This window comes from Eumetopias jubatus, unplaced genomic scaffold, assembly GCF_037043125.1.
Source record: "Eumetopias jubatus isolate StellerSeaLion01/CBP00866 unplaced genomic scaffold, mEumJub1_p1.0 scaffold_11, whole genome shotgun sequence".
NCBI classification, from domain to species: Eukaryota; Metazoa; Chordata; class Mammalia; order Carnivora; family Otariidae; genus Eumetopias; species Eumetopias jubatus.
The window spans coordinates 111,721,722-111,747,635 of NW_028274817.1; the positions used below are offsets into that span (position 1 = coordinate 111,721,722).

The 25,914-nt window shown below is 45.8% G+C and overlaps 1 protein-coding gene and 1 long non-coding RNA gene across 4 annotated transcripts in view; one reads left to right on the forward strand and one right to left on the reverse strand.

Moving 5' to 3' along the window:
* Nucleotides 1-477: 477 nt before the first annotated feature.
* LOC114223583 (uncharacterized) lies at nucleotides 478-2,150 on the reverse strand. The gene is made up of 3 exons (XR_003612185.2): nucleotides 2,025-2,150; nucleotides 1,052-1,153; nucleotides 478-902 (listed from the first exon to the last, which is right to left on the reverse strand). It is a non-coding gene; the product is annotated as an uncharacterized LOC114223583 (long non-coding RNA).
* Nucleotides 1,328-25,914, forward strand: part of MAP3K15 (mitogen-activated protein kinase kinase kinase 15) — a 118,149-nt gene continuing 93,562 nt past the window's right edge. For all 3 annotated transcript variants that reach the window (XR_003612184.2, XM_028122543.2, XM_028122544.2), the window contains exons 1-3: nucleotides 1,328-1,865; nucleotides 21,752-21,891; nucleotides 24,281-24,304. Coding sequence is in view for 2 of the 3 variants with exons in the window: in XM_028122543.2 (XP_027978344.2) it covers nucleotides 1,508-1,865; nucleotides 21,752-21,891; nucleotides 24,281-24,304 (522 nt within the window). In the remaining variant the exon portion in view is untranslated. The remainder of the gene's footprint in view (nucleotides 1,866-21,751; nucleotides 21,892-24,280; nucleotides 24,305-25,914) is intronic.

Genomic DNA, 25,914 nt, shown 5'->3' on the forward strand with positions numbered 1-25,914 from the left:
TGGGAATGTAAAATGGTGGAGCCACTTTGGAAAACAGTGGAAGTTTCTCCAAAGGTTAAGCATGGCGTTCTCATACGACTCAGATATCCCATTCCTGGATATATATCCTCGGTCCACACCTTGTATGATTCCATATATATGAAATGGCCAGAATAGGCAAATCTATAGAGACAGAAAGTAGATTGGTGGTTGCCTAGGACTGAGGGGTATTGGGGGAGGGGCAGTGAGTGCTATTGGATACTGGGGTTTTGGGGGAGTGTGATGAAAATGTTCTAAAACTCATTGTGGTGATGGCTGCTCAGCTCTGTGAATATACTAAAAACCACTTAAATGGGTGAATTGGATGGTTTGCGAATTATCTCAATAATACTGGTGTTAAAAATGAAAAATCCAAACCCCAAAACCTTGTGACAACATCCGGTGCATCCTTTTATTTTTTTCATTTTTTAAAAAAGATTTTATTTATTTGAGAGCGAGAGAGATCACACAAGTGGGGGATACGGGCAGAGGGAGAGAGAGAGAAGCAGACTTCCTGCTGAGCAGGGAGCCCGAGGTGGGGCTCCAATCCAGGACCCTGAGATCATGACCTGAGCTGAAGGTAGCGCTTAACCTACTGACCCACCCAGGCCCCCATGTCCCATTTTTTAAATCAAAGTACTACCTGCAGTGGTAATACTACATTTTAATATTGGAGCCTAAAATTGTAAGGAGGGTAAGATCCAGAGTAAAGATCCGTTTGGGTTCACAGCATTTTATAGGTCAGGCAGGCGTCCTGCTTGGAGCCTATTTTCCTGGCATACAAAATTTGTTGCTGGTTATTTCTGGTGCTTTGTCAAGGTCACAGTGAAAGTCAGGACGAGCAGCCTCCAGACCTGGGCTCACGAGGGCCATGCTCTTGGACACTGGGGACAAAGAGTACAAAATCAGAGGCGATTTATTTATCTTTTAATTAATTTATCTATCAAAATCAGAGGCGTTTGAAATAAGCATCTTATCCCCTCAATTCTGGGTTAAAACTACCTCTGTATTTAGTTTGAAATTGAATATTTACCTCCAAACCAGCGCTTTGAAAGAGTTTTTACTCTGCTTGAAAAGCTTCGAATTGTTTTGAAGGAAAAAACCGGGACTCCTAAAGTTGGTCAGTCTGGAGGGACTGCAACAAACAAAAACCTGAAATTGACGAATCCGCCCTCCTCGGGCGCTGCCCGGGGGAGGCGGCAGGGGGCGTCCGGCCAGCTCCTGCCCCGTCGCCCTTCCCAGACCTCCCCCCGCCCTCCGCTCGCCCTGACGTCCCCAGCTCCCGCCTCTCTCTCTCCCCAGCCTTCAAAGGGCGCTCGGGGGCCGCGGGGCCCTGCCTTCACCTGCCCGCCGCGGGGCCACCGGCGCGCGCTGGCTCCCGCAGCTCCCCGCCCGCGCCCCGGGAACAGGTGCCGGGACTGTTTGTGGCCCGCAGCCGCCCGCCGCTCGTGCGGAGGTGGGACCCAGGAAGGGCTCGCAGGGCGGCCACATGGAGAGTCACGGCGGGACTCCCCCGGCTGGGGCGCTCGGGGCGGCGGCCGAGTTACCACCGTCTCCGCTGCCGCCGGGAGCCGAGGGCGCGGCGGGGCCGGCGGAGCCCGACGGGGCGGCCGAGGGCGCGGGGAGCGGGAGCGGGGCCGAGGACGGGGGCGGGCCGCGACGGGCTCTGCGGGCAGTGTATGTGAGCAGCGAGAGCCCGCAGGGCGGCCCGGCCGGCGGCCCGGAGGCGGGGGCGCGCCAGTGCCTGCTGCGGGCCTGCGAGACCGAGGGCGCCCAGTTCATCTCCGTGCCCTTCGGGGAGCTCGACTTCGGGGAGACAGCTGTGCTCGACGCCTTCTACGACGCAGGTGAGGCGGCTGCCCCCTTCACCCCACCCCACCCGACCCTGTCCGCTTTCCTGACCCTGGCCCACGCCACGGCCCTGCCCCTCCCCAGCCTAGCCTCCCGTGACTCTCACCACCGGCCCGCCCCGCCTTTACGCGAGGGGAGAGTAAGCGGTATTGTACCTTTTTACAGATAAGAAAACGGACGCCGCTGGCATTTAGGCTCATTATTTTTCGATCCCCTTAAACAGCAGTTGACCCAAGAAACAGCCCGTAACCCAGATGATGCGGAGCCCTCCTCCCCACCCAGCTTTTACTTCCTCACTCCGGCCCTGTCCCTTACAGCAGTGAGCGGGCCCCAACCCTAGCTACACATTAGAATCACCTGGGGAACTTTTAAAACTCCTCATGTCCAGATTGTATCCCAGACGAATGATCCCACAATCTGAGGCCGCACGAGTTTTGAATGCTTTCCCAGATGATTCCATTTTGCAGCCGAGAGTGGGAATCCCTGTGCTACAATGGAGTGCGGATCTACGTGTAGGGGGAGGGGCTCTTAGAAATGCCCCAGTGTTCTTTCCGGTACTTTAATTCCTGCCCCCAAACACACTTCGAGACGGTGAGGCTGTACTCTACCACCGGTGTGACAGATCTGTTTTATCCCGTAATGCAGAAGCATTGGGGGGGGGGGGATTCCGGGTGTCTTTCCTTGCTGGAATGGGATACTAGAGCTCCAAGCTCACTGTGATAAGCTTGTGGTAAGAATCCAGTCTTAAAATCAATACTTTTTGGTTGGCAAGTTTCTCCAGGTGTGGAATGGATTGCTGCTTGGATGTTTTTCCTTACCACACCTTTAGAATCTATGTGACAAGCCTCTGGCACTTGGATGACATTAATAAGCCTTGTACGTGGGACGGTAATTACCTGGTTTGTGCCTTGGTTTCTCCATTGCTCAAGTGGTGGTAACAGTGCCCACCCTAAGCCTAAAAGCATGTGAGAAGGTGCAGGGGGAGTTTGAGACCCTGGCCACCCGACGCGGAAGTGGTAAACTAGGTGTATTGTTCTCCATTCTCAGAGGCAACAGGGATCTGTTTTCTGCAGAGCAAATGCTCCCCACCTGGAAGGGGGGCGGGGTGTCAGGCTTGTTCAAATAAAGTGGCAGCTGAGCCCGTTGAAAACACTCTCTTGACATTTCTGACCACTCGGAGTGTACTCCTCAGTGCTACGTCTTTTTAGAAAAGTTCCTCGGGAGCCCACTTCACCCAGAACCACTCGGTTTTCTTGACCTCTATTCATCCGCTTCCGAAATTAGAGTTTGAAAAGACTCTTCTCTGGAAGGTTAAACGTCCCTTGCTGTGCTGCACAATTGTAGCCTCTTGCCTGCTGGTGCCAGCTCTGAAGACGGGTGTGCCATGGCTCTACTCGGGTGTGTGTGTGTAACAAGCCTTCATCTACTAACCGGACCCCTTCTGGTTTGGTGTGAAAGTCCAGTCAGAAATCTTGGGCTTTTGATTCCAGAGCTACACAACAGGCACCTCACCTTTTCTTGCTCTGGGTCCAGATTGCCTAGAATTTTCTGCATCGTGTACCTCCTTTGGTTGACCTTGGCTTGGTCTTGACTAAATCATTTCTCGGTACGTCATTATAACTAATAAATTCTTTGCATGGGTTTGACCGAAGACATATGCAAGTCCAGTAGTGGGTTTATGGACTAAACAGAGGGATTCCCCCCCCCAACCTCTCCTGATCTTTACCACTCACGGACTTTGGGCATCTCCACCCAAACAAAACAGAACAGCAACAAAAACCACACAGAAAACCAAATCTGTCACTTCGGCTCCTTTGTACAAGTTCTGGAAGCATGCTGTCCAACACGGTGGCCCCTAGCCACAGGGGGCAGTTCACAAGGAAGTCCGTTTAAATACAAGAAGTCAGTCCGTTATTGGCACCAGCTGTATTTCAAGGGCTCAGCAGGCACAAGTGAAGAGAGCGTGCTCTTCCTCACAGAAGGTCCCACTGGACTGTGCTGTTCTAGAAAACGGGGGCGGGGGGGAGAGGACCCATTGAGCTGTCCCCAGAGGTATTTTAGGGAGCCTGGTAGGTGTGAAGTGTACTTCCGGTCTCGTACCCCTAGCGAGGCAAAGCTGGCTGGAGTGTGTTTTCCCCCACCTTGTGCAGTTTTCCATGGTCCTGTGTGGGTCTGGAGGAGAGGTTCGGGGTCGCCGGTGCCTGGGTGCTTCGGTGGGGGTGCAAGAGAGCCACAGGCGGGCCTTCAGCCCGAGTGAGGACCAGTGACGCTGGTGAAAGAACACGGCCACAAGCACTTGAAAAGGAAATCCGAAAATATTTGTAACCTAAAATCTGCCATTTAAACATCTTTATGCATTTCATTGGCATTAAGTACATTCACACTCTTGTGCAACCAACACCACCATCCCTCTGCAGAACTTTTTCATAAGCCCAAAAACTCTGCGCCCCTTCAACAGTAACTTGTCACTTCTTCCTCCCCTTAGCCCCTGATAACCACTGTTCTACTTTCTGTCTCCGAGAATTTGCCTGTCCCAGAAATTTCATATAACTGTGATCATACAGTCTTTGTCTTTTTTGTATCTGGCTTATTTCGCTTAACACAATGTCCTCGAGGTTCATTTGCGCTGTGGCGTGTAGCGGAGTGTCCTTGAAAGCTAATGAATACGCCAGTGTTCGCCCTGGCGTCTGCAGATGGGGCATTTGGGTCGTTTCTACCTTCAGGCTATTGTAGATAACGTTGTAATGACCATGGGTGTCTGAATACCTGCTCAAGTCTCTGCTTTCACTTTCTGGTGTATATGCCCACCTGGGGAATTGCGTCATATGGTGATTTCATGTTTAATTTTTTTTGAGGGACATTTTGTTCACTTTTAGCAGAGGTGGTCACTTTTAGCAGAGGTCCCTGTGTGCCTTTGGTCTGCAGAAGGACTAGCTTTTGTTTTGCTTTTTAAGCATCTGTCCTCCATCTTCAAAGATGAGAGTCTGGAATTCAGTAGAACTGTTAAATTCAGTGAGGTTCAATCCCTTGGTTACTTCTAGTGCTTGGAAAACAAGACAGGTCTTCTCTCTTTTTTTCTTTTTCTAGAAGAAACCCCTTTTTCTGGATGTGCCTTGATTCCTTTTGTTTAAATACCCATGTATCTACTTGAACAGAATTCATAGTCATGACTTGCGATCACTTACTGTGTGTGCGGAGTGTATGTACACCAAACAGCCTGTTCTTCCCGAGTGCGTGCTGTGTGTCTCTTGGAGCTCGGTGCTCGGGAACACAGCAAAAACTGAGACTTCCTGCAGGAAGGAAATCTGTGTAACTCTGGCTCGTGCTTTCCCACACATTCTGAGATGGAAATTCTGTTTTCTCGGACACTATAGTTGAATATGCTTACTGTGGTATCAAATCTTAAACAGAGGTCTGGTGCAGTAGAATACAATAGTTATTTCCAAGGAACGCACCGTTATCATTGATGCCCGTTTACTCTCCAGTTGGGTGGTTAATGACCAATCTAAGTTAGGGCCTCCAGCTGCATGCTAATTCGCGGCCTTCTTGCCTTAGCTAGTAACGGGTCCAATGACAAGAACCGCCCCTTTGATCAAGCCTTGTCCCTACCTGCCCTGGGGCGCAAGTTCTCTGTTGCTGTTGGGTCTGGCTCTGCCTATCTTTGCTCCTCTCTGAACCTCCTTTGGATGCTACTTTCCTGGCCCTGGGGCCCTGCTTCCGAGGTCTTTTTCTTATGTTCTTGGTGATTTTACAGGTGGTGAGCTATTGCCACCTACGGTAGGAAATCCTTGCACTTCCTGAACATCCATTCAAAAAGACCAAGGCCAGGGCTTTAGTCTCCAGATGAGCTATTTGGCTTTGCTCTATCCTGAGGACACCCCTTTGCTGGCTGGCTCATACAGAGTCATTTGGAGGATGCAAAGTGTGGCAGAGATTGCTGGCTTACTAGAGATTTACACTCCTAGTTGTGGCTGGACAGTGGGGACTACATTTTCCAGCACCCTTTGAGTCTCAGTGGGAGGTATAACTAGTTCTGGCCAATGTAACGGAAGTACGGGTGGTGTCTGTCGCTTCTGGGCCAAGGTGTTAGCATATCTAGTAGTCCTTCCCATACTGTGTCACCCTTTCCCATGGTCCCCAGTGTAGACGATGGTGGTGGCAGAAGATGGAAGGCACCTAGATCCCTGAACCACTCTTCGGAGGGTAGCTTTTGGAGCAGGAATGTTCACTTAGGGGTTTGCATAAGCAAGAGAGAAGCTTTTATTTGGTCAGGTTACTAAGATTGGTGGGTGGGGGTTGTTACCGTGGTAAGAGTATAACTTGGGTCATGAAAATCTAGCACAAATGCTAGAAAGTTGTCTGCAAGGTATGCCTTTCCAAGAGGAAGTCAGGCCACGAATCCCCTCATGTCCTGGATCCTCCCTGTTTATAATCTCTGCCGACCGTGGTGCCCAAGCTGTGGGGCTGTGCGTGAGGAAGGCAGAATTGAGACGCTGGCTCCCCTGGGTTCATACCAGCAATGGAAAAACACATTCTAGCTTCGATTTGGTTTCACTGGTTTTGGAGGGTAGGCTATTTTTTTCCTTTTGTATCAAATGATACTATAGTGATTTTGTTAGTTTTTAAGCTGACGGTAATATCGGGCTTTCTGCCAAAATAGGATATGTCATGGTTTAAAGTACGGCCAGCTCTAGTCCCTTTTGCTGCCCTTTCCATGGGTTATGTCTAGCTTCTCCATCTGTGATGTTGTGAATTTTTTAAAAAGGTTTTCTTGAGAGAGCGAGCACGAGCTGGGGGAAAGGGAGAGGGACAGGCAGACTCGCCACTGAGTGGAGAGCCTGACTCAGGGCTCAATCCCAGGACCCTAAGATCATGACCTGAGCCGAAAGTCAGCCGCTTAACTGACTGAGCCCCCCAGGCGCCCCATACTTGTGGATTGATGTGTTGTGTGGCAAAGACAGTGCCTTGCAAGCATCCGTATCTTCTCCCACAGTTCCAAATCTCCCTTGCAGTTAGCGTGGGTCCTTGTGATTAGTGCTGGTCTGTGAAATGTGAGCAACATCAAGCATCACTTTGGAGGTGACTGAGACATGAGTGTGCCACCTCCATCTCTCTTTGCCTCTATTGTGGCTTATTCGAAGGTCATGTGTTCAACATGGTAGTTAAGCCACTGAAACTCCTGTGGCAGCATAGCCTAACTTACCCTGACTAATAAAGCTTGCAGTGCATTCTGCTGGAAATGCCTAAATGCAGCTCTCCACTTTTGTGGACTTAATCCTCAGGTGCATTGGCTTCTGCTCAAGAGAGAGCCTTATACATGCCTTAAGATGGCTCGTAATTGGGTGCATACTCTTCCCGTCGCTCTGGAAAATGCATAAAGTTCTAAGGAAGACAGGCCTGTGGGATGCGTGGGTTTGACAGTCGTAGAAGGTGCACTTTGTGCGGCATCTAGACGTGGTCAGGAGATGGGCCAAATCTATTTCCAGCAGAATGTAAGGGCAATAGTTAGACACTGTCTTCTGTTAAAAAAAAAAATAAACATGGATGAGCAAAATCAGCAACCTGGGAGTCAGTCTTGACCCCACCCTCTCAGTCATTGCCAAATCCAGCCTATTGCTTCCAAAATGGTTCTCAGATCTGCTTGACTTCGCTCTATGTGCCCCTCCTCCCCAGTCCAGGACTTCTCTCCTCTCATCCACGTTGTGGCCAACAGGCAAGCAGCTTTGTCACTGGTCTCTTAAGGTTGGGTCAGTCTTGGTGTATTCCCCTCCGTGTCCTCTGCTTTGATGCCACTGTAGCCTGCAGTCTTGCTCTGCCCAAAACGTCCTCCACCTTCATTCTTCCAGGGAGCCTTCACAGACTCCTCACCTGCTCTCTGCCGGCTTCAATCACACCGAGGTTTTCATGCCTAGCGAGTAACACAGCTGTGATTAAATAGTTACTGATAATTAACTCTTCAACGGTAGGGAGCCAGATGCGGTTTTCTTTGCTACTCTTGGAGTGATTCCTAGGAATACCTGTCCAGTTCCTTTTTAGAATAACTCTCAATGGACACAGATGACACTTGGTTTCTCCTGTTGAGATGAAGCAAAACGTGTTTGGTACCCTCCGCAGGAAATCAGAATGTGGTTTCCTGTAGAAACCATGTTGAAAATGGTGGCCAGGCATAGATATAGTCCAGTTGTGATTTTTTTATTAGGAAAGAGGAGACATCCTAATGACACATTTCTGGATCTGGACCTTTCTCCTCAGTGGTACATCTTAAATAGAACAGACGAGAACAGCTCACACTGGAGACCCTGGAATGGCAACAGTGGTTTGAACTGTGTTCTGAGAATACCGGTTCTTTTTATTTGTCCGCACTTTCTACGATGTATATTCTTCACAATGGGATTTTATTTTAAACAAGTGCAGTGGGAGAATAAAGATGGCGTTATAACTGAGAAGCCTCCTCTCTCCCTGCTGGAGCCAACAGTGTGGCTTGCTCAGGCCACAGTGACTTTCCTTGCGGGGACAAGACCGCGTGAGCCCCTGGCTGGACCTCAGCTGTCCTCTGCTGGACCTGGCTGTGGCTTGCCCATGGGGGCCGTTCCCAGAGCCGCCTTCCTTTCTAGCTGCTATTACTGCTACTGACTCCTCATTGAACCTGGAACTTGAGTCAATTCTTAGTCATGTGGGCTGAGTGAAAGAAGCATTGCACCTGCAGCATTTCCTCACAGCTTTGCCGTGTGAGCCTTGAGTGCATTTAGGGTAGACAAACCCTCGGGGGCTGGCCTGCTGCATTGCTGGCTGGCTGTTGTCACTGGGGCAGAATGTGTTAGGGGTTCCCAGCAGCCAACTTAAAAACCAGACTTACAAAAAAAAAAAACAGACTTCTAGAATGCAAGCCATAAACTATTGTTGAAAGCCTCTGTGTACGAGGCTTTGGGATAGGAGCTGTTTAAATCCTGGTCAAATAACATCAGTGGGGGAGGGGTGAATTCGTGCAAAGCCAGCTGGAAAACTTCTTGTCCCCCCGCCCCCATACCTTCCCAGCTTTCGGCCTGTTGGGTGTGGCAGGGCTTGGCCAAAATGCCTGGCAGTTGCTGGGGCTTGGTTGGTAGTAGGGGGTGCAGCGCAGGAAGGAGCTGAGCTGCCGACTGCGGCAGGAAGCAGCGTTCACGGGAGAATCAGGGTCAGCCCGGGGGCAGAGTTGGACAGAGGTGGAAGCGGGAAAGGAGTAGGCGCTTTAGATGTAGATCAATTTTTTCTTAAATTCTTATTGTGGAAAATTTCAAGCATGGACATTAGGCAGCTTCAACAGTGAGTATCATTGTGCCATATTGATTTCTTCTTTACCGCTACCTACTCCCTGCCCCACACTTGATTATTACAGTCTTAAGCATTTTTAACCTACAATGTGTATACATTGAAATGTACACATCTCCGCTGCACAATGTGAGAAATGACTAAACCTGCGTAAACAGACCCTATGACAATAGAAGTTCCATCTGTCCAGAAAGTTCCCTTATGTCTCCTCTTGCTCATTTCCCTCTCCACTCCAATTCCTGGCCCCAGAGAGTGCCTGAGAGGACATCACCACCAGTTAGATTTGCCTTTGCTAGAGTTTTGTGTAAATGGGCTCATACAGTATGCACTCTCCGGGATCTAGCTTCCTTCGCTCGGCATGATGTTTTTTTGAGATTCACCCATATCGCGCCATCTATCTGTAGTTTGCTCCTTGTTCGTGCAGAGTACTGTTGGAATCCATGGATATATGCAGTTGGTTTAGTTATTCTCCTGCTGAAGGACATGTGGGTGGTTCCCAGTTTGTGCTATTACAAGTAAAATTGCTATGAACATTTGTATATAGGTCTTTTTTGTGGGCAAATGTTTTCATTCCTTGAGTCAACCAGCAGTGGAATGGCTGGATCAAAGGGTAGGTGTATGTTAAACCGTATAAGGAAACTCCAAACCTTTTCCCCCAAGTGGCTGTACTATTTTATATTCTTGGCACCGAGGCACAAGAGTTCTGGTGGCTTCTCATCCTCACCGACATTTTGTATTATTGAGCTTTTCGACTTTGGCCTTGCTAGTGGGGGTGTAGTGGTTTCTCATTAAGGTTTTAATTCACCTTTCCTTGATGATTAATGATGTTGAGCACCTTTTCAGGTGCTTTTTGCCATGCACATATATTCCTTTGTGAGGTGTCTGTTGAGACCATTTGCCCATTTAATTGGGTTGTCCTCTTATTATTGAATTACAAGAGTTCTTTATATATTCTGGATTCAAGTGCTTTGTCTGAAGTATATGTTGTGAGCATTTGCTCCCAGACTGTGGCTTGCTTATTCATCTCCTTGGGACTTGTGATGAACAGAGAACTTTCATTCTGATGAAGTCTCCTCGAAGTTATTTTTCTGTTAAGGTTGCCTTCTGTGTCCTCTCTGAGAAGTCTTGCCTCCCTCCAGGTTGTGGTTGTACACAGACTCTCATGTGTTCTTCTGAACACTTGACTGTTCGAGTTTTTACGCTGAGGTCTGTGATTGATCACATACGAAGTTGGACGCAGGTGGCTTGTGATGAAGCACACCTGACACATTGTCTCAAGCACCTGAGAGAAGCATCTCGCCCCGGATGAGTGCTCCAGGCACTCGGAGTCGAGTTGCCAGAACCACGGCTGCCTGCCTGGCACCTCACCATCCAGGAACGTGTAGGAAGTGCAGGTTATCCTTCGGGCCAGTGGCCTTTCTGCCTTCTGGGGTACAGACCACCAAAACAGATCCATGATGAGGCTTGACCAGCATGTGTTCCATCATTGTGTCCCACTGCCCTGGGTGACACAAGTGGCAGAGGGGAAAAAAAAACCCTGGCTTTGGAGATCCGGTTTCCAGGTTTGCCCTGTCCTTTATTGGTTGTGTGACCCGGGATAAGCTTACTTAACATCTCCAAGCCTCGTTAAAAAAAAAAAAAATTCTCTAGAGATTGACGCATAGTGCCCTGAACTTGGTTAAGTGCTCAACAAGGTCAGGTGGTAGGGTCACATTATCCTCCCGCAGTCGGGTCAGACAATTTTTTTCCCCCAAAGTTTGGAGATTGGAGATTTAACCCTAGCTCCATTCCTGGTCCTATGCTGAAGAATGGAAGTGAGGAAAAGGTACAAACCCCCGCTTTGAGATGCTCTTGATTTTTTTTTCTTTCTATCAAGGTACAGAATACATACAGAAAAGGGCACAATCTTAAGTGTGTGCTCTATGAGCTTTCACAAGCTCTGCGTGCTGCGTAACTCTGCACTTGGATCAGAAAAGGGAGCGCCAGTCGCGCCGCAGAGTGTGCTGGCTTCTGTTTTCCGGCCTGGCCGAGGGCAACAACTGTCTGATGTCTCAGCGTAGGTTAGCTTTGCCTGTTGGTGTACTTTTTTTTCTTTTTAAGTTTTTTTTTTATTCCAGTATACTTAACATATTCCGGTGTAGAATATAGTGATTCAGGTGTAGAGTATAGTGAGTCACTCCCATAGATCACCCGGCGCTCATCAGGGCAAGTGCGCTTCCTTCATCCCCATCACCTGTTTCCCCCATTCTCTACCTCCCCTCTGGTGACCAGCAGTGTTCTCTTAAGAGTCTGTTTCTTGGCTTGCCTCTTTCTCTTTTTATAAATGGAATAATACAATTTCCTTTTGTTGTCTCTGGCTCCTTTCACTGACCATTATGTTTCTGGAATTCCTCTCTGTTAATACAGCAATAATTTGTTTGTTTTCATTTCTACGTATTTCATTGTAAGCATACACCACAGTTTGTTCTCTGTTGTTGAACATTTGAGTAGTTCAAAAGTAGGAACAGTGCTGCTGCTAAGAATATTCTACTTTTTCAAACACCAGACCAAGCCCCCGAGAACGCAGCTCCGTTGGGATGGCTTTGCTCCACCGCGGTGGCGCTTCGTCCCCATCCGGAACCTGCAGCCGTCGCCCTTGCACCCAGCGAAGAAGCCTGTGCCCGTTCACGGTCCTTCCCCCTTCCAGCCACCTAGCCCCGGCCCCGGGCAACCATTACTCTCCTTTCTGTCTTTCTAGTTGGGCTTATTCATGTCAGCGGCCTGATGTAACCTGTCTTGTAGGACTGGCTTCTTCTCGCTCGTGTCCACGGTTCATCCGTGTAGCCGCACGTGTCTGGACTGCATTCCTTTTGGGGGGCGGTGGGAAATTCTGGACGGATATACCACGTTTTTATCCATCTGTGGACGGATTTTGGGGTGATTTCTAATTTTGAAGAATACTGCAACTTTTTGTGTAGACATTTGCTTGTCTTTCTCTTGAATATGTGCCTAGCCTAGGAGTGGGATTTCTAGAGCCTGTGGTAATAACTCTCTGTTTAACTTTCTTAAAAAAAAAAAAAAAAAAAAAAAAAAATTGGGCTCCTGGGTGGCTCAGTTGGTTAAGCGACTGCCTTGGGCTCAGGTCATGATCCTGGAGTCCCGGGATCGGGTCCCGCATCGGGCTCCCTGCTCGGCAGGGAGTCTGCTTCTCCCTCTGACCCTCTCCCCTCTCATGCTCGCTCTCTCTCTCTCTCGCGCTCTCTCTCTCTCTCTCTCTCTCTCTCTCTCTCTCATTCTCTCTCTCAAATAAATAAAATCTTAAAAATAAAAATAAAAAAATAAAAAAAATTGTGTTGTGATTAAAAAACAGCTAATACAAAATCTCTCAGCCATTTCCAAATGAGCCATTCAGTAGCATTCAGTACATTTCACTTTGTTCTGCAACCAATCTCCAGAACTTATCCATCTTAAAAAACTGTAACTCTCTACCCATTGAACAACTCCCAGTTTTCCTCTCCCCTCAGCCCCTGGCAGCCACTATTGTGCTTTCTGTTTCTATGATTTGACTACCGGACATACTTCATGTCAGTGGAATCATACAGTATTTATTTTTTTGTGACTGGCTTATTTCATTTAATGTCCTCGATGTTCATCCATGTTGTGGCATGTGTCCGAATTCCCTTGCTTTTTAAGGTTGAACAATCCGTTGTAGGGATATACCATATTTTGTTTTATCTGTTCATCCATCAATGGACACTTGAGTTGCATCCACCTTATATTTAACCTTTTGAGGAACCGCTTTCCAAAAGACTGTTGTCCAAAGCAGCTACACATTTTACATTCCCACCAACAGCGAATGAGCGTTCCAGTCACACCAAATCCTCATCAACACTGGTTCTTGTCTGTTTATGGTAGCTGTCCTAGTGGGTTTAAAGTGGTAGCTCATGGTGGTTTTGATTTGCATTTCCCTGGTAACGAAGGATGTTGACTATCTTTTCACGTGTTTGTTGGCCATTTCTATATCTTCTTTGGAGAAGTGTCTGTGTGAATCCTTTGCCCATTTTTTTTTAGCTATTTGTCTTACTATTGAGTTGTAAAAATTCTTTACATGATCTGGAGACAGATCCCTTGTCAGATACATGATCAGCAAATTTTCTCTCCCATTCTGTGATATATCTTTGAACTTTCTTGATGCTGTCTCTAATGCACAAATTTTAATTTTGATGAAGTCCAATTTATTACTTTTATCCCATCTACACTGTTTCCCCTAATTTTGTTTTTAGTTTCTTATTTATCCTTATAGTACTTCTTTATTTCCGTGGTCAGCACGTGGCAATCTGCAAGCTGGCTACCTTCATTTTGTAAATAAAGTTCTATTGGAACACATCCATGCATCTCTGTAATGGCAGAGACTGTGTAGCTCACAAAGTCAAAAATATTTATCTGGTCCTTTATGGAAAAAGTGTGACCACTTGTGCTGTGTAAATAAAAGCACATATGAATGTACATTCTTATTCTCCCTTTCTTATTTAAAAGGTACCAGACCAAATATACCGTTGTGCATCTTGCATTTTTCCATTAACAGTCGAGCCTGGACAATTTTCCAAATCAGAAGATGGGACTCTTCCCTTTTCTGTTTCATAGCTGTGGATGGTACTCATTGGGTGGATGCATCTTGTTTATTTTACCAATCCCTTCTTAAAGGATACTTAGAATATATATCTAGATTATTATATATATCTGTAAACATATAGATAGATTATTTTTGGCTACTTAGCTGCCGTGAATGACTTTGTGTCGGTTCTATGTAATATGTATATAGGTTTATTTGTTCATTGGGTATCACAGAGTGACATTTGTGTATTGAAGAACAAATGCACCTATAATTTTGTAGCTCGTCTCATATTCCTATCTGTGGGTTATACCATTTTGTACCTTGTCTTTCTTTATGGCCAAACTGGTTGCCAGTCTTTTGACTCCTGGCAATCTGATAGTTGAGAGATGGTATCTTAGTTTGAGCTTGTAGTTCCCTTATTCTGCGTGTAGTTGGGCATATTTCCCCCCCTCCTTTTTTTTCCCGAGAGCTGTTTATTCATGATCCTTCCCTGCGCTTTTCACCTATTGGTTTATGGGCCTTTGGAAGAGGGCCTTAATTTCTAGATGTTTCTATGTTTGGGCATAAAGTCTTTTCTCTCTATTGTTCAGATTGGATCATTTCTACTGAGCAGTCTTTAATTTCACTGACCCCTCTGTCATGTCCATTCTTCTTGTGAGTCATTCTGGTGAGTTTTCTATTTTGGTTATTATATTATTCATTCTTAAGATTTCCATTTCGTTCTCTTTATTTGTTGAGACTTTTTTTTCCCCATTCTTTTCAGAAGTGTCTGCCCTTACTTTTTGGAGGACTTTTATAGTAATTGCTTTAAAGTCATTGTCAGGTAATTTTGATGTCTGTGTCCTCTTGTTATTGGAGTCCATTGATTGTCTTTTCCCATGTGAGTTGAAACGTTCGTGCGTCTTTGAAGTGATCCAAGTGATTTTGGATTGTACCCTGGATCTTTTGAAATCCTCTGATGAGAATCTAGGCCTTGCATATATCCTATGGAGTCTGTTGGTATTTTTGCCTTAATGGGTGGTCAACCTGGTTGGTTTAGGCTGCCAAGTTCAGTTTCACTTGTGGTACCCTTTGTGATTTCAAAGCCTTTTCAGCGCTCCTTGGCTTTGTACTTTGTGATTTACTGGGACTCCCCTTTTCGGTCCTGTGGCCAGAAGACCCAGGCTTTGGTTAACCCACTCTGCCTCACACTTCCCACAACTGCCTGTGTTTGAGGCCAGGAATTCAGAGAGAGAAAAAAGCGGTGGGGATTCACCACCACCCCCCTTGGGACCACAGCTCCTCCAGTTAGAGCAGAAGATTCCACTGTCTCAGAGGTCCAGGCGCCTGTAGGCCCCACTGCCCTGACGGTCTCACCTGCTATCGCCGTGGGATCATAGGGGTCCTGGATGTGCAAGGGAAGAGAGAAAAGAGAAGAGTGGACAACTGCCTTCACTCTCAGCATTCGGAGGCCCCTTTGCTGCTTTCTGAGCCAGAAGTAGAGGGCCTCTCCTGGCGCACTCTGTGTCGACGCCCAGCACCCATTTTGGGGGTTTCAGGCTGCCTTCAGTCCGAGCTAGGGGAGACTGGAGGGGAAACGGGGAACTTGATTTTGGTTTGGTGGTACTTTGGGATCGGGTCTTCTCCAATCTGCTTGCTTCCTTTTCATATTCTTAAATAGCAATTTGATCCATTCTGCCTAGTTTTTATGGAGGTGTTCAGGGAGAGACAGGCTGGAATGTGTATTCCATCTGAGAACCAGAACTTGGACCGTTACATTTTGAGATGTTTTGTCATGAAGCATTAGTAACCAGAATATAATATCTCTGCATCTTACTGAACGACTTACCACAAGCAAAAATATCCTCAAGGCCAGCTGTATTGTATCAGGCCAGTTCTGTCCATACCAGATGCTCTGTGTGATAAGAGTTGGGAGCAAAAGAAGTGGCATATGTGAAACACAAGACAGTGGAAATGGCTGATATCATAAAGGCTCTTGACTGGCTTCCAGAGTAGTCCTCCGGTTATTTTGGCTGGGAGCTGGGAGCCAAGACCATTTTGATGTCTAGAATGACCCTTGGATGGTCACTGGATCTCACAGGGCTGACGTTGTAAGACTTGTTGGTTGGGTTTACCAAAAAAGGTATTCTCTTTCCTGAGAATGAGAATCCTGCACTCAAAAGACACAACCTTGCTAAGTAATTTTCATAAAGTCTGTGGCTAGCGAGGCATGCTTGATGGAAACCAGGAACTCTGGACATTGATTCTCAAAGAACCACCTAGGAAAAAGGATACTGGTACGTGGGAGAAAAAAAGGAAATTAGATGGGGTAAGGACGAAGAAAAACGGCCCTGTATGCAGCAGTGAATTCCCACTGCCATCACCAAGTGAACTCTGTGCCCCTCCACAGGCTGTGGGGCAGACCTCACTCAGGAAGCTTGGAGCACAGCATGGGTGAAATCAGTGGTCTGGCCAGAAGTCCTGGCACCTAGAGTTGATCTTGAAGGAACAGCTGATTTCATTAAGAAAAAGGGGGGTGTTATTGTTGAAGTGGATGTAAAAGCCACAGGTCCTCTTGTGTTGACTGGCGGTCATTTCAATGAGACAGTCAGAGGACAAATTAAGGAAGGCAGCGCTGTTTCCTACAGTTGTGTCACTCTGACAGAAAAGCTCAGCGGTACCCCCTTCACAGTTGGCGCTGTGTGGTCCCAGTACCTCAAGCTCTCCTCATCTCTGAAATCGCACACCTCTTGAAGGTGATGTATGACACAGACCTTGTAGAAGAGAGAGTCATTATCTGCTGGTCAGAAAAGGCTTTTAAGAACTACGTCTCCAAAAAACTTGCCAAAGAGAGTTAGGTCAAAGCAGATCCCTTTATAAAAGGGTGGAAGGAAGCTGAAGAGAACATTCAGGTGATGACGATGAAAATATTGAGGTGGTATATTTCGGGGCTGCCAGAGAACCCCGAGTTGGAGCTGTGACGGGCACCATCATGGATGTTGGCGCTGATACTGAAAGCACTTAAAGTGATGAATGCACCCTGGCGTGCGGTGTTCTTTTCCTTGTTAGCTGAAAGAGCAACATAAACATGTGAAAGCTAAGTGACTTAAGTCATGCTACGTTTTATGTGGCAAATATTTCATTGTGAGTGCTCTAAAATTAAGCTCAGTGAGTCCATTCACCTCAGAACATAGTTTGCTTATATTTTGCACATGTCTTTGAAAAAAACTGGTAGTGGACACATCTCAATCACACTTACAAAGGTATACACATTTTATTTTTTTGGTCATTCTTAAAAAAAGATCCTGGAAAGCCAAAGATGGGGGCCAGGTATAGGTTCCCGATGTCCCCACTCTCCTGCCCCCTGCCTTCCCCGTCGCAACATAATACTTCAAGCACCTGGCACCCAGCCCCTGTCGATGTTGTATTTGGTAAGGATTTGTTGACTTCCTGACACTGAATTGGTAGGTTGTCTCCTCCTTATGGGATTGGAAAATTGGATTTAAAGTAGAAGTAGAAGGTGCTAGTAAATCTGGGCTCTGCTGTTTTTTGGGTAGCTTTTGGATAACTAATGTTGTCCTAAGTCCCATCAGATTTTTTAAGATGTCTTTAGCGGTAAAGTTATTCTGAAATCTAGTTCATTTAGATACAACCAATCTTACCTTCGTTATTTCAGGTTGCCTGGAATATATTTAAAGACTGGCATGAGCCAGTACAATCACAGAATTACTATTTGGTAAATGATTTACCACTATATCATTTTGTTGATGAATGCTTTGCTTTGGAAATCAGATGCTTTTAAACCACACTAGAAAATTACAGTTTTACTTATAAAACATTGCACAAAAAGAATGTTTAAGTATTCAAAAGTTTTTAATGAACTAAAATCCTATGTATCATTCATCTTGATTTCATATTAGCATGTAGTGGGATAATTGTAATTGATTCTTAAATTGTTTGAAGGGCACTTTGTTTTTAAATTCAGACAATTTCCTGCTAAGAGTAGATTTTAAGGGGAGCCTTGGCTTGTTGCAAGTTCCTGTTGTGGTATCACTTCTTAAGGGTTGTTAAACCAAGATGGGTAAGGTGCATATATGTCCCCATCAAGAAGGAAGGTTTATTGGGGCGCCTGGGTGGCTTGGTTGGTTAAGTGACTGCCTTCGGCTCAGGTCATGATCCTGGAGTCCCGGGATCGAGTCCCACATCGGGCTCCCTGCTTAGAGGGGAGTTTGCTTCTTCCTCTGACCCTCCCCCCTCTTGTGCTCGCTCGCTCGCTCGCTCGCTCTCTCTCATTCTCTCTCAAATAAATAAAATCTTAAAAAAAAAAAAAAGGATGGTTTATTGTATGCAGACTTTTCCCCAGAAGCTGACCTGTGTCCTTAGAAACTGAAAGGTAATGGTTGCTCGAGCATGGGCTGCATTTGCAAATGAAAATCTGCCTTTTACCTCTTTTTATCTGCGATCTATTTGTCTAAGATTTAGCTGGATAAATCAACTGTTTTACCCCTGGTGGCTATGTTTCAGAAAGTGAGTCAGGAAGGTGAGATTCAGGAAGGTAGAAAACCTCACCTGGACACTTGGGAGCCGTGATTCTGTTGTGCCCTGGCTGTGAGACCTTGGGTGAATCTTTGTGCTTCATTTCCCCATCTGCCAAGTAAAGCCAGTACCTTGCCTGCCAGTATACCAGGGTGGTTCTGAAATTTAACCAAGATGTTTGTGGAACTACTTTGTAAATATCAAAGCAGGTGACCGTTGTGGTGATTGAAGCTTTTAGGTAACTTATGATCTCTTGAAAAAAAAAAAAACAAAACAACCCTTGATGCCTCGTATATAAAAATTCCAATGTGGTGTTTAATCATACTTAGCATTCATAAATCTAAATTAGTATCTTAGGAGTTGTAAAACTAAGCTGGTTGAATATTATTGTATGTATAAATCCTCAGTGTAAACTTAGTCTAGTGGCCTGAGTGACAAATATCAGGTAAAAATGGCAGCTTTGGGTATGAGACCATTTTTCTATTGAACATGGATTACTTGGAATTTTGAGTGGCAATATCAATCTGCTCTGTGTTAATTAGGTACTGAAAAGTCTCTATTCTAACCCTTGGTGGAACCACGGAGGGGCTCTTTGGTGGAGGTGGTGAGGCTAGAATACAGGACCTGACACAGACCTCTGAAAAGGCAGAGGAAAGAAAGAACTCGTGTCACTGGATTAAATCGTCATCTCCTCAGCGACAAGCTGCTCCCCCTAAGTTGAAGGTTTCCTACAAAAATGGCTGACATAAGTTGGGGGCTTCTGTCCTTCATCCCTGTCCCCTGCCTGTTCCCATCACTCTGCTTTGTCTTCAGATTGCTTGCTTTCCTCAGGTAACTAATTATAGCAGTTGCCATGGCCTTGGTGTTAGCGTGTGTTGCCGCTTCTTAATAGCATCAGTAGGAAACCCGTGCTTTTTGATGTGAGTAGGCGGAGTCCAGGGAACGATCCTATAAGCAGAATGTCTGATTCATTCAGCTGCAGTGTGATTTTTTGACTCCAAGCAAATGTCTGTGGGGAGGAGTTACCCATTGGAGATAACCACACTGGGTTGTAAAGTGTTTCTTCAGCATATTCACTTGTCCTTTCTTGAGCAACAACCTCAAAAGGGTGAATTTGGGTATAATAGGCTCCTGTTTAAAACCCCTCATGTTTTGTTTTGTTTTGTTTAAGAACTTTTGAGTGAAACATTGATACTACAGTTATTTTTTTTTAAGATTTTATTTATTTATTTTAGAGAACATGCAGGGTGGCGCGGGAGGGAGAGAATCCCAAGCAGATTCTCTGCTGAGCACAGAGCCTAATGTGGGCTTGTTCCCATGACCCTGAGATTACAACCTGAGCCGAAACCAAGAGTTGGACACTTAACCAACTGAGCCACCCAGGCGTCCACTATAGTGATTTTTTTTTTTCCTTTGCCTTCTCCACTTTTAGCAGTGTGCACTAAAATATTTGGGAATGAAATGATGTCTGGGATTTGCTTCAAAATAATGTGGAAGGGGGTGGTGTGGGTGCCAGTAGAGATGAAACAAGGCGGGCTTTGAGTTGAGAATTGTTGAGGGAAGTGAAGCGTCTATGGGGGTTTCATTATACTCTTCTATTATATGTATTTGTATTTTCCCATGATAAAAAGTAAAAACCAAAAAACCACCCTACCATAGGTTTCCCATCGCCTTAAGACAGAGGCAGCTCTCTTAACATGGCCTTCGGACCCCTTCACCATCTGGCACCTATTAGCCCTTCCAGGTTCATCTTCTCCGGAAATTATTTGCAGTTGCCCTAACATACCCCATATTACCTTTGGCCCTTTGCGCTTGTTGTCTTCTCTTCGTGCAACACTCTTTCTTCCCTTCCCGTCACCTCACCCGCACACCGATTTGCCTGACTCTTCTGGACCTTCAGATCCCCGACAACATCACTTCCTGTGGGGCTTCCCTGATTGACCTCCACCCCAGTGTGGGTGGAGTACCCTCTTGGTGGTTCTCTGTCATGGTTCCCCCTCATTTCTGCCTTCCTGACTGATTCTAACCACCATTTCCTTCCTATCGCTCTCATTGTATTACACACTTTTTTGAGGAAAGGGATTAGGCCTTGTTCTCACTTCTATCTGTTGAACTCCACACGATGCCTGGCATATAGCAGGAAATCCATAAGTTCAAAAACAAAAGACCCGCCCAGGGCTTGTTGACGCTTGGCCTCAGGACTCCCAACACCTCCTGCACAGAGCCAGCGATCCCTGGTGCTGATGGGGCTACTGCCCACCTCCTTGTTTCTTCTTGCGCCCATTCACCTCACCTCTGTTCTGTGTCTTTGGGATATTCGGTGACTTCCTATGAGTCACAGCAGTGCAAGAGTAAGTCTGGATGTTCTTTCCAGAATCTCTGCATGTGGTAAGGAAGGTCCAGTCAAACTTGGAGCTTTTATACTTTCAAAAATGACGAGTTTTGAACTGGTATCCAATATTACTAGGCACATTTAAACACTCTCCTTGTTGATGTGATATGTTGTTCCCCTGTTTGGAATAAGTCTCTGTAGGACATACCTCCAGGGGCATTTGATCTACATTCTCAAGCTGATGGTGGACATATGAGCCAGAAGGAATGTTCATCATAGCAGTTTGAAATAGGAAAAAGAAAAAAAAAATGCATTTAGACAGGATGGATAAAGAAATTTCTGTCCAGTCCTCATATAATGGAATGCGGTGCTGAACTAGACCTAGACGTGCAAACTGGTGGTATCACACCAACCAACAGCAAGTCCAAGAATACATATGGTGTGGCACTATGTATATAAGGTTCAAAAACATACAGAACTAAACAATATACTGTTTATACACATGCATATATAAGTATATACGTGTATATATAACAAGCATATATAATATATGCATATCTAATCTATAATCTTGTGCGTGCATGTACCTAATATCCACGTGCATATGTATACATGTGCGTGCATATATATTTTATATATACACATAGACATGCAGGGAACCGATAAATACAGAGATCAAGGCAGGTGTTCTCTGAGCAGGAGGGAGGAGATGTGACTGGGAAGAAGCACATGAGACTCTGAGAATACAGATAATGGTCTGTGTCTTGGGCTGCATGGCAGGAGCATTGTTTTACGTTTCATTATACTTTATAATTTGTATATAAGCTAAGTATATTCTTTGGAGATGACATACTTCCTAATAAAGATAACAGTGAATCTAAATCAGCAATTTTTAAGTGAGGCTATATTCCCAGCACTTTGAGGAAGGAAGAGGTTTTTCTTGTTGCTTTTCTTCCACTGTTCCCTAGGGTCATTTTAAGCCAAGGACTCATTACTTTCTGCTTTACCTAAGATACTGTCGGTAGAAATACAAATTGCGGTAGTTCCCCATTGGTGATCAGCAGGAAGTAGATTCAGTAGACAGATCACCTCTCTTTCTCTCCCACACCGTGTCCTGTCCTTGTTCGTCTCAGATGTTGCCGTGGTGGACATGAGTGATGTCTCCAGACAGCCTTCACTCTTTTACCATCTGGGGGTCCGAGAAAGCTTTGACATGGCCAATAATGTGATCCTGTACCATGACACCGACGCGGACACTGCTCTTTCATTGAAGGTAAAGGGTATCGTTCATCTTCTTGTGAATACTTGGCTTTGGGAAAACGGTATTACACGTTCAGAGGAAATGTACATGAAGCGCAGGAGGTTGGAGGGAAAAAAAAGATTCGCTTGTGCAACTCCTTCCTTCCTACTATACAGCTTCTCGCTCACACAGATGACTTCCTGACCGCTGTGTGAGCCTACGTACTACAGAGAGGCGTTTGTAGGCCACTTCAGTGTTTCCAGGCTCATTAGGGAAATGAAGGCAAAAACTGTTAACTTCCATTGAAGCAAACACATGACTCTGAATCTTTTAATGGGCAATTTGATCCAAACCTACATATTAAAAAAATAGTTTCTCAACTCAAATGATAAGATGATGACACAGAACAGTCACCAAAGTGGGCAGAAAGTTCTAGATAGACATCATCCGTATTTAATCTGTTGTGTTCCCCCCCAACATTCAAAGCAGAGCAAAATTGAAAACTCGTCTGTTCATGCACGACTCAGTAATGATAGATATTTCAAAAAATTTATTCTTGCAAGTTTGATACAGATGTTTTTTGGATAATAGTACTTCCCCAAAATGCTCATATTTGGAACAGAGCGGGGGAGATGGCAGTGGAGTAGGAAGACCCGTGTGGAAGGGCCGAATCATATAGTGTCCACCTGAAACTAATACAACACTGCAGGTTAACTAACTGGAATTAAAGTAAAAATGTAAAAAATGCTCATATTTGTAAAATATGAATGTCTGAGGTGAGCTACTGTAAAACTCAGGGAATATTAACATTGTCGAATGTCTTAATATTGGTCAGAAAGTCCCTGTCTGCTTTAGATGATTTCAGGAGTAAAGCTCAGTTTGTTTACAGCAGTGTTACTCAACCTTGACTGCACTTTAGAATTACTTGGACAGCTTGTAAATATCCCAATACCCAGGTCATACCCCAGACCAGTTACATCACAGTCTCCGAGGGACTTTTTTTTTTTTTTTTTTTTTAACCTCTCAAAAGTACAGCCACGGGTGAGAACTAGGGGCTTCAAATTAGCTTTCATGGGCAGCAGTTCTAAATGTCCAGCTCCCTTAGTGTTAAATATCGCTAGTATATAAATGCACAGTTTTGTGATGGTAAAGGGGAACAATTTTGTGTGTGTTGAGATTTAATATTAACCAGATTTTTCTGGGTTCTGTAATAATTGGGAGTTATTTCCTGGTAGAAGACCAGCCTGCTTCAGATGTGGAACCCCTCTCTGTTCTGTATCACATACACTTGACGTAGATGTGTACTGTGTAATGAGGGCACAGTACTGGGTTTTAAGAAGTCATTCAGAGGACATTGAAAGAAGAAACGGGTTTATTATTGTATTTTATGCTGTATAATAATTTCCCAAAAGGCTATTACTTTAGATATTTAGATACTGATTTTTTTTCTTTTACTGATTTTCACTTAAGGTAGTTGTGCTTGCAAATATTTAGAATTAGAAAATGTGAAAGGGTAGATTATTAAGCCTTATTTTGATGAGAAACATGAAATTAGCAAGTATTTCTTTCCCAATGCAATATGTTTTTTTTTCCCCCTCAACAATGCCTTAGTGGACTCCTCTGAAAGTCCCATGACTTTGACAGTTTTACTTTCTTAGAATATGGAAAAAATAATTCCTAAAATGGAAATGGGTGGTCTGTTATATGACACCAGAAGAAGGAGGCTGCGCTTGTCATCAGAGTGCCGAAATCTCAGAGTGTATAAAACCCATTTTACGGCACAGCTGTTTAATTATGTTTCCTCTCGTCAGCAAGTGTTGGCTTCCGGCGCATAAATGATACGGTCAAGGGCTGCATAACCATTATGCGAAGTTAGCTGACTAAAATTGTCGTCATTGGGTTTGATGGTTCCTAGGCCGGTCCCGTGACGTGTCGGGAATGCTCCCAGCAGCGCCCGCTGCTTAGGAAGCCTTCCGGGGCGGGGTCGCCCAGATGGAGCCGAGAGGTGCTTGCAGCCCCGAGGATATCGCGATATCGCGGTACTTCCGGGCAGTTCCGCCCAGGCCCTGACCTTCCTCCCTGGGCAGGGGAGCTGCAGGGCATTCAGAGCCCCAGACTTGAAGCTCAGAACGTCTGGACAAAAGCATTGCCACTGCTACAGGAAATCCTTATAACCATATATGCCCCGCCATCATTCCAAAAGCTAGCCAATTACGATATGTTTGCCCTAGAATATGAATTTTACAATTCTCTGAGACTCCCCCTATTTGAAGCTTTTTGCACAGGGGAAGGAGAAGGTTTGAAATGAATAACTCGTGCTCTGCCGTGGGTGCTGGATAATGGGGGGCAAAGTGCTTGCAGTGCTTATGGAAATAAATGGCTATCTATAAAAGCTATATTCATCTTCTCTTTTTCTTTTCAGGATATGGTAACTCAGAAAAACACAGTAAGTATGATGTTTTCAGATTTTTAACCTGTAAATGCGTAAGAGCTTGCCTGAAAATCCCACAGATAGCAAACTGATTTCTGATTGTGCCTGTTGGTGTGTTTTTCAGGGGGATGGCTAGAACCCCTGTCCTTCAGGCTGCCCGGTAGCTTAGGCCCCACTCCCAGCCAGGGTGCAGGGTGGAAGGTAAGATCAGGCAGATGGACTTGTTCCTCATTGTGCACTGGGACTTTGAGCCTGGAACCATCTGGCTGTCTCCTCCTGATCTGGGTTGTTCCCACCAACCACCCAGATCCTTTTTACTGGAGCCATTACCTCCCACATTTGCCACCAAAGCTTCCCTAACAACAGAGAGACAAGAACCTATACCCCAGGTAATATGGGAGCCTAGCCAAGAGTTGCCTGCCACAAGCTGTAAAGAACTAGCACAGAATTCGTCCTGCTCTCTCATATACGTGCTGAAGTCTCCCAGTTTGGCTTCTAAGTGCCTGCAATGATGTAGTGATAACGCCATGTTGGTTGGAATCATGTAATGAAATCCCCACTTTCTTCAAATAAGTTGATGTCCTTGGAAATTGTGCCAGGGTTACCCTGTACCTTTGAATGCCCCTTAAAGCGCCCATCTTCCTAGACCTGCAGCACTGTGGTTTGACCAGTCATGACCTAGACGACAAAGGACATTTCCTTCACCCCTTTCCTTTGGCCCTCAGCCTGCTTCCACTGGCCCTTCTAAAAAGGAAGGGCCTCCTGCCTCTTTTTCTCTAGCGGTTGGAATTCTCAAAGGGAGGATAAAAAGGCCCAGGAGGTAGAGCTTTCCCAGGGGTTCCCTCTCCAGGGAGACGGGAGCTTTGCATGACTTCACCCCCTCCACAGAAGGTCCCACCGCGCAGCTGTGGGGCCCAGTCTTTTTTTTTTTTAAGATTTTATTTATTTACTTGACAGAGATAACAGCAAGAGAGGGAACACAAGCAGGGGGGAGCGCAAGAGAGAGAAGTAGGCTTCCTGCTGAGCAGGGAGCCCAACGTGGGGCTCGACCCCAGGACCCCGGGATGATGACCCGGGCCGAAGACAGATGCTTAACTGAGCCACCCAGGCGCCCAGTGGGGCCCAGTCTTATCTGGAACCCAGGCAAAGCTTCTTTCCTGAGCTGGAAGCCTTGCCTCTCCTCCTCCAAGCCAGAGGATGAAGTTCTAGAAACGAAACAAGTGATGTCGTTTATGTAATTACCTCTGGAGCTTGGATTTAACAGGCTGACCTGTAAAATTAAGGCATCAGGATGGGTTTGAGTCCTTTTTAGGAAAAGAACTAGGAAGACCTGTGGCTTCATTTTGTCCCATTTATGTCCTCATACTGTCCACTTATGGGGGTCTGTCTTGTTCTTTCTAGATCTTGATTTCTTAAATTACCTCCTTGATGGAGATAGTGGGGATCCAGTAAAAGGAGCCTGGGCCTGAGGCCGGCAGGCACAGGTTGTAGTCCTGACCTTGTCTCTAAGTAACATTGGCAGTCATCCTCTGTGTCCTCATCAGTAAAATGAGAAGGTTGAACTCTGTCACTTCGTAACTTCCAGCTCTCAGAGTCTGTGGTTCCGTATTTTGCATAAGTGAAAA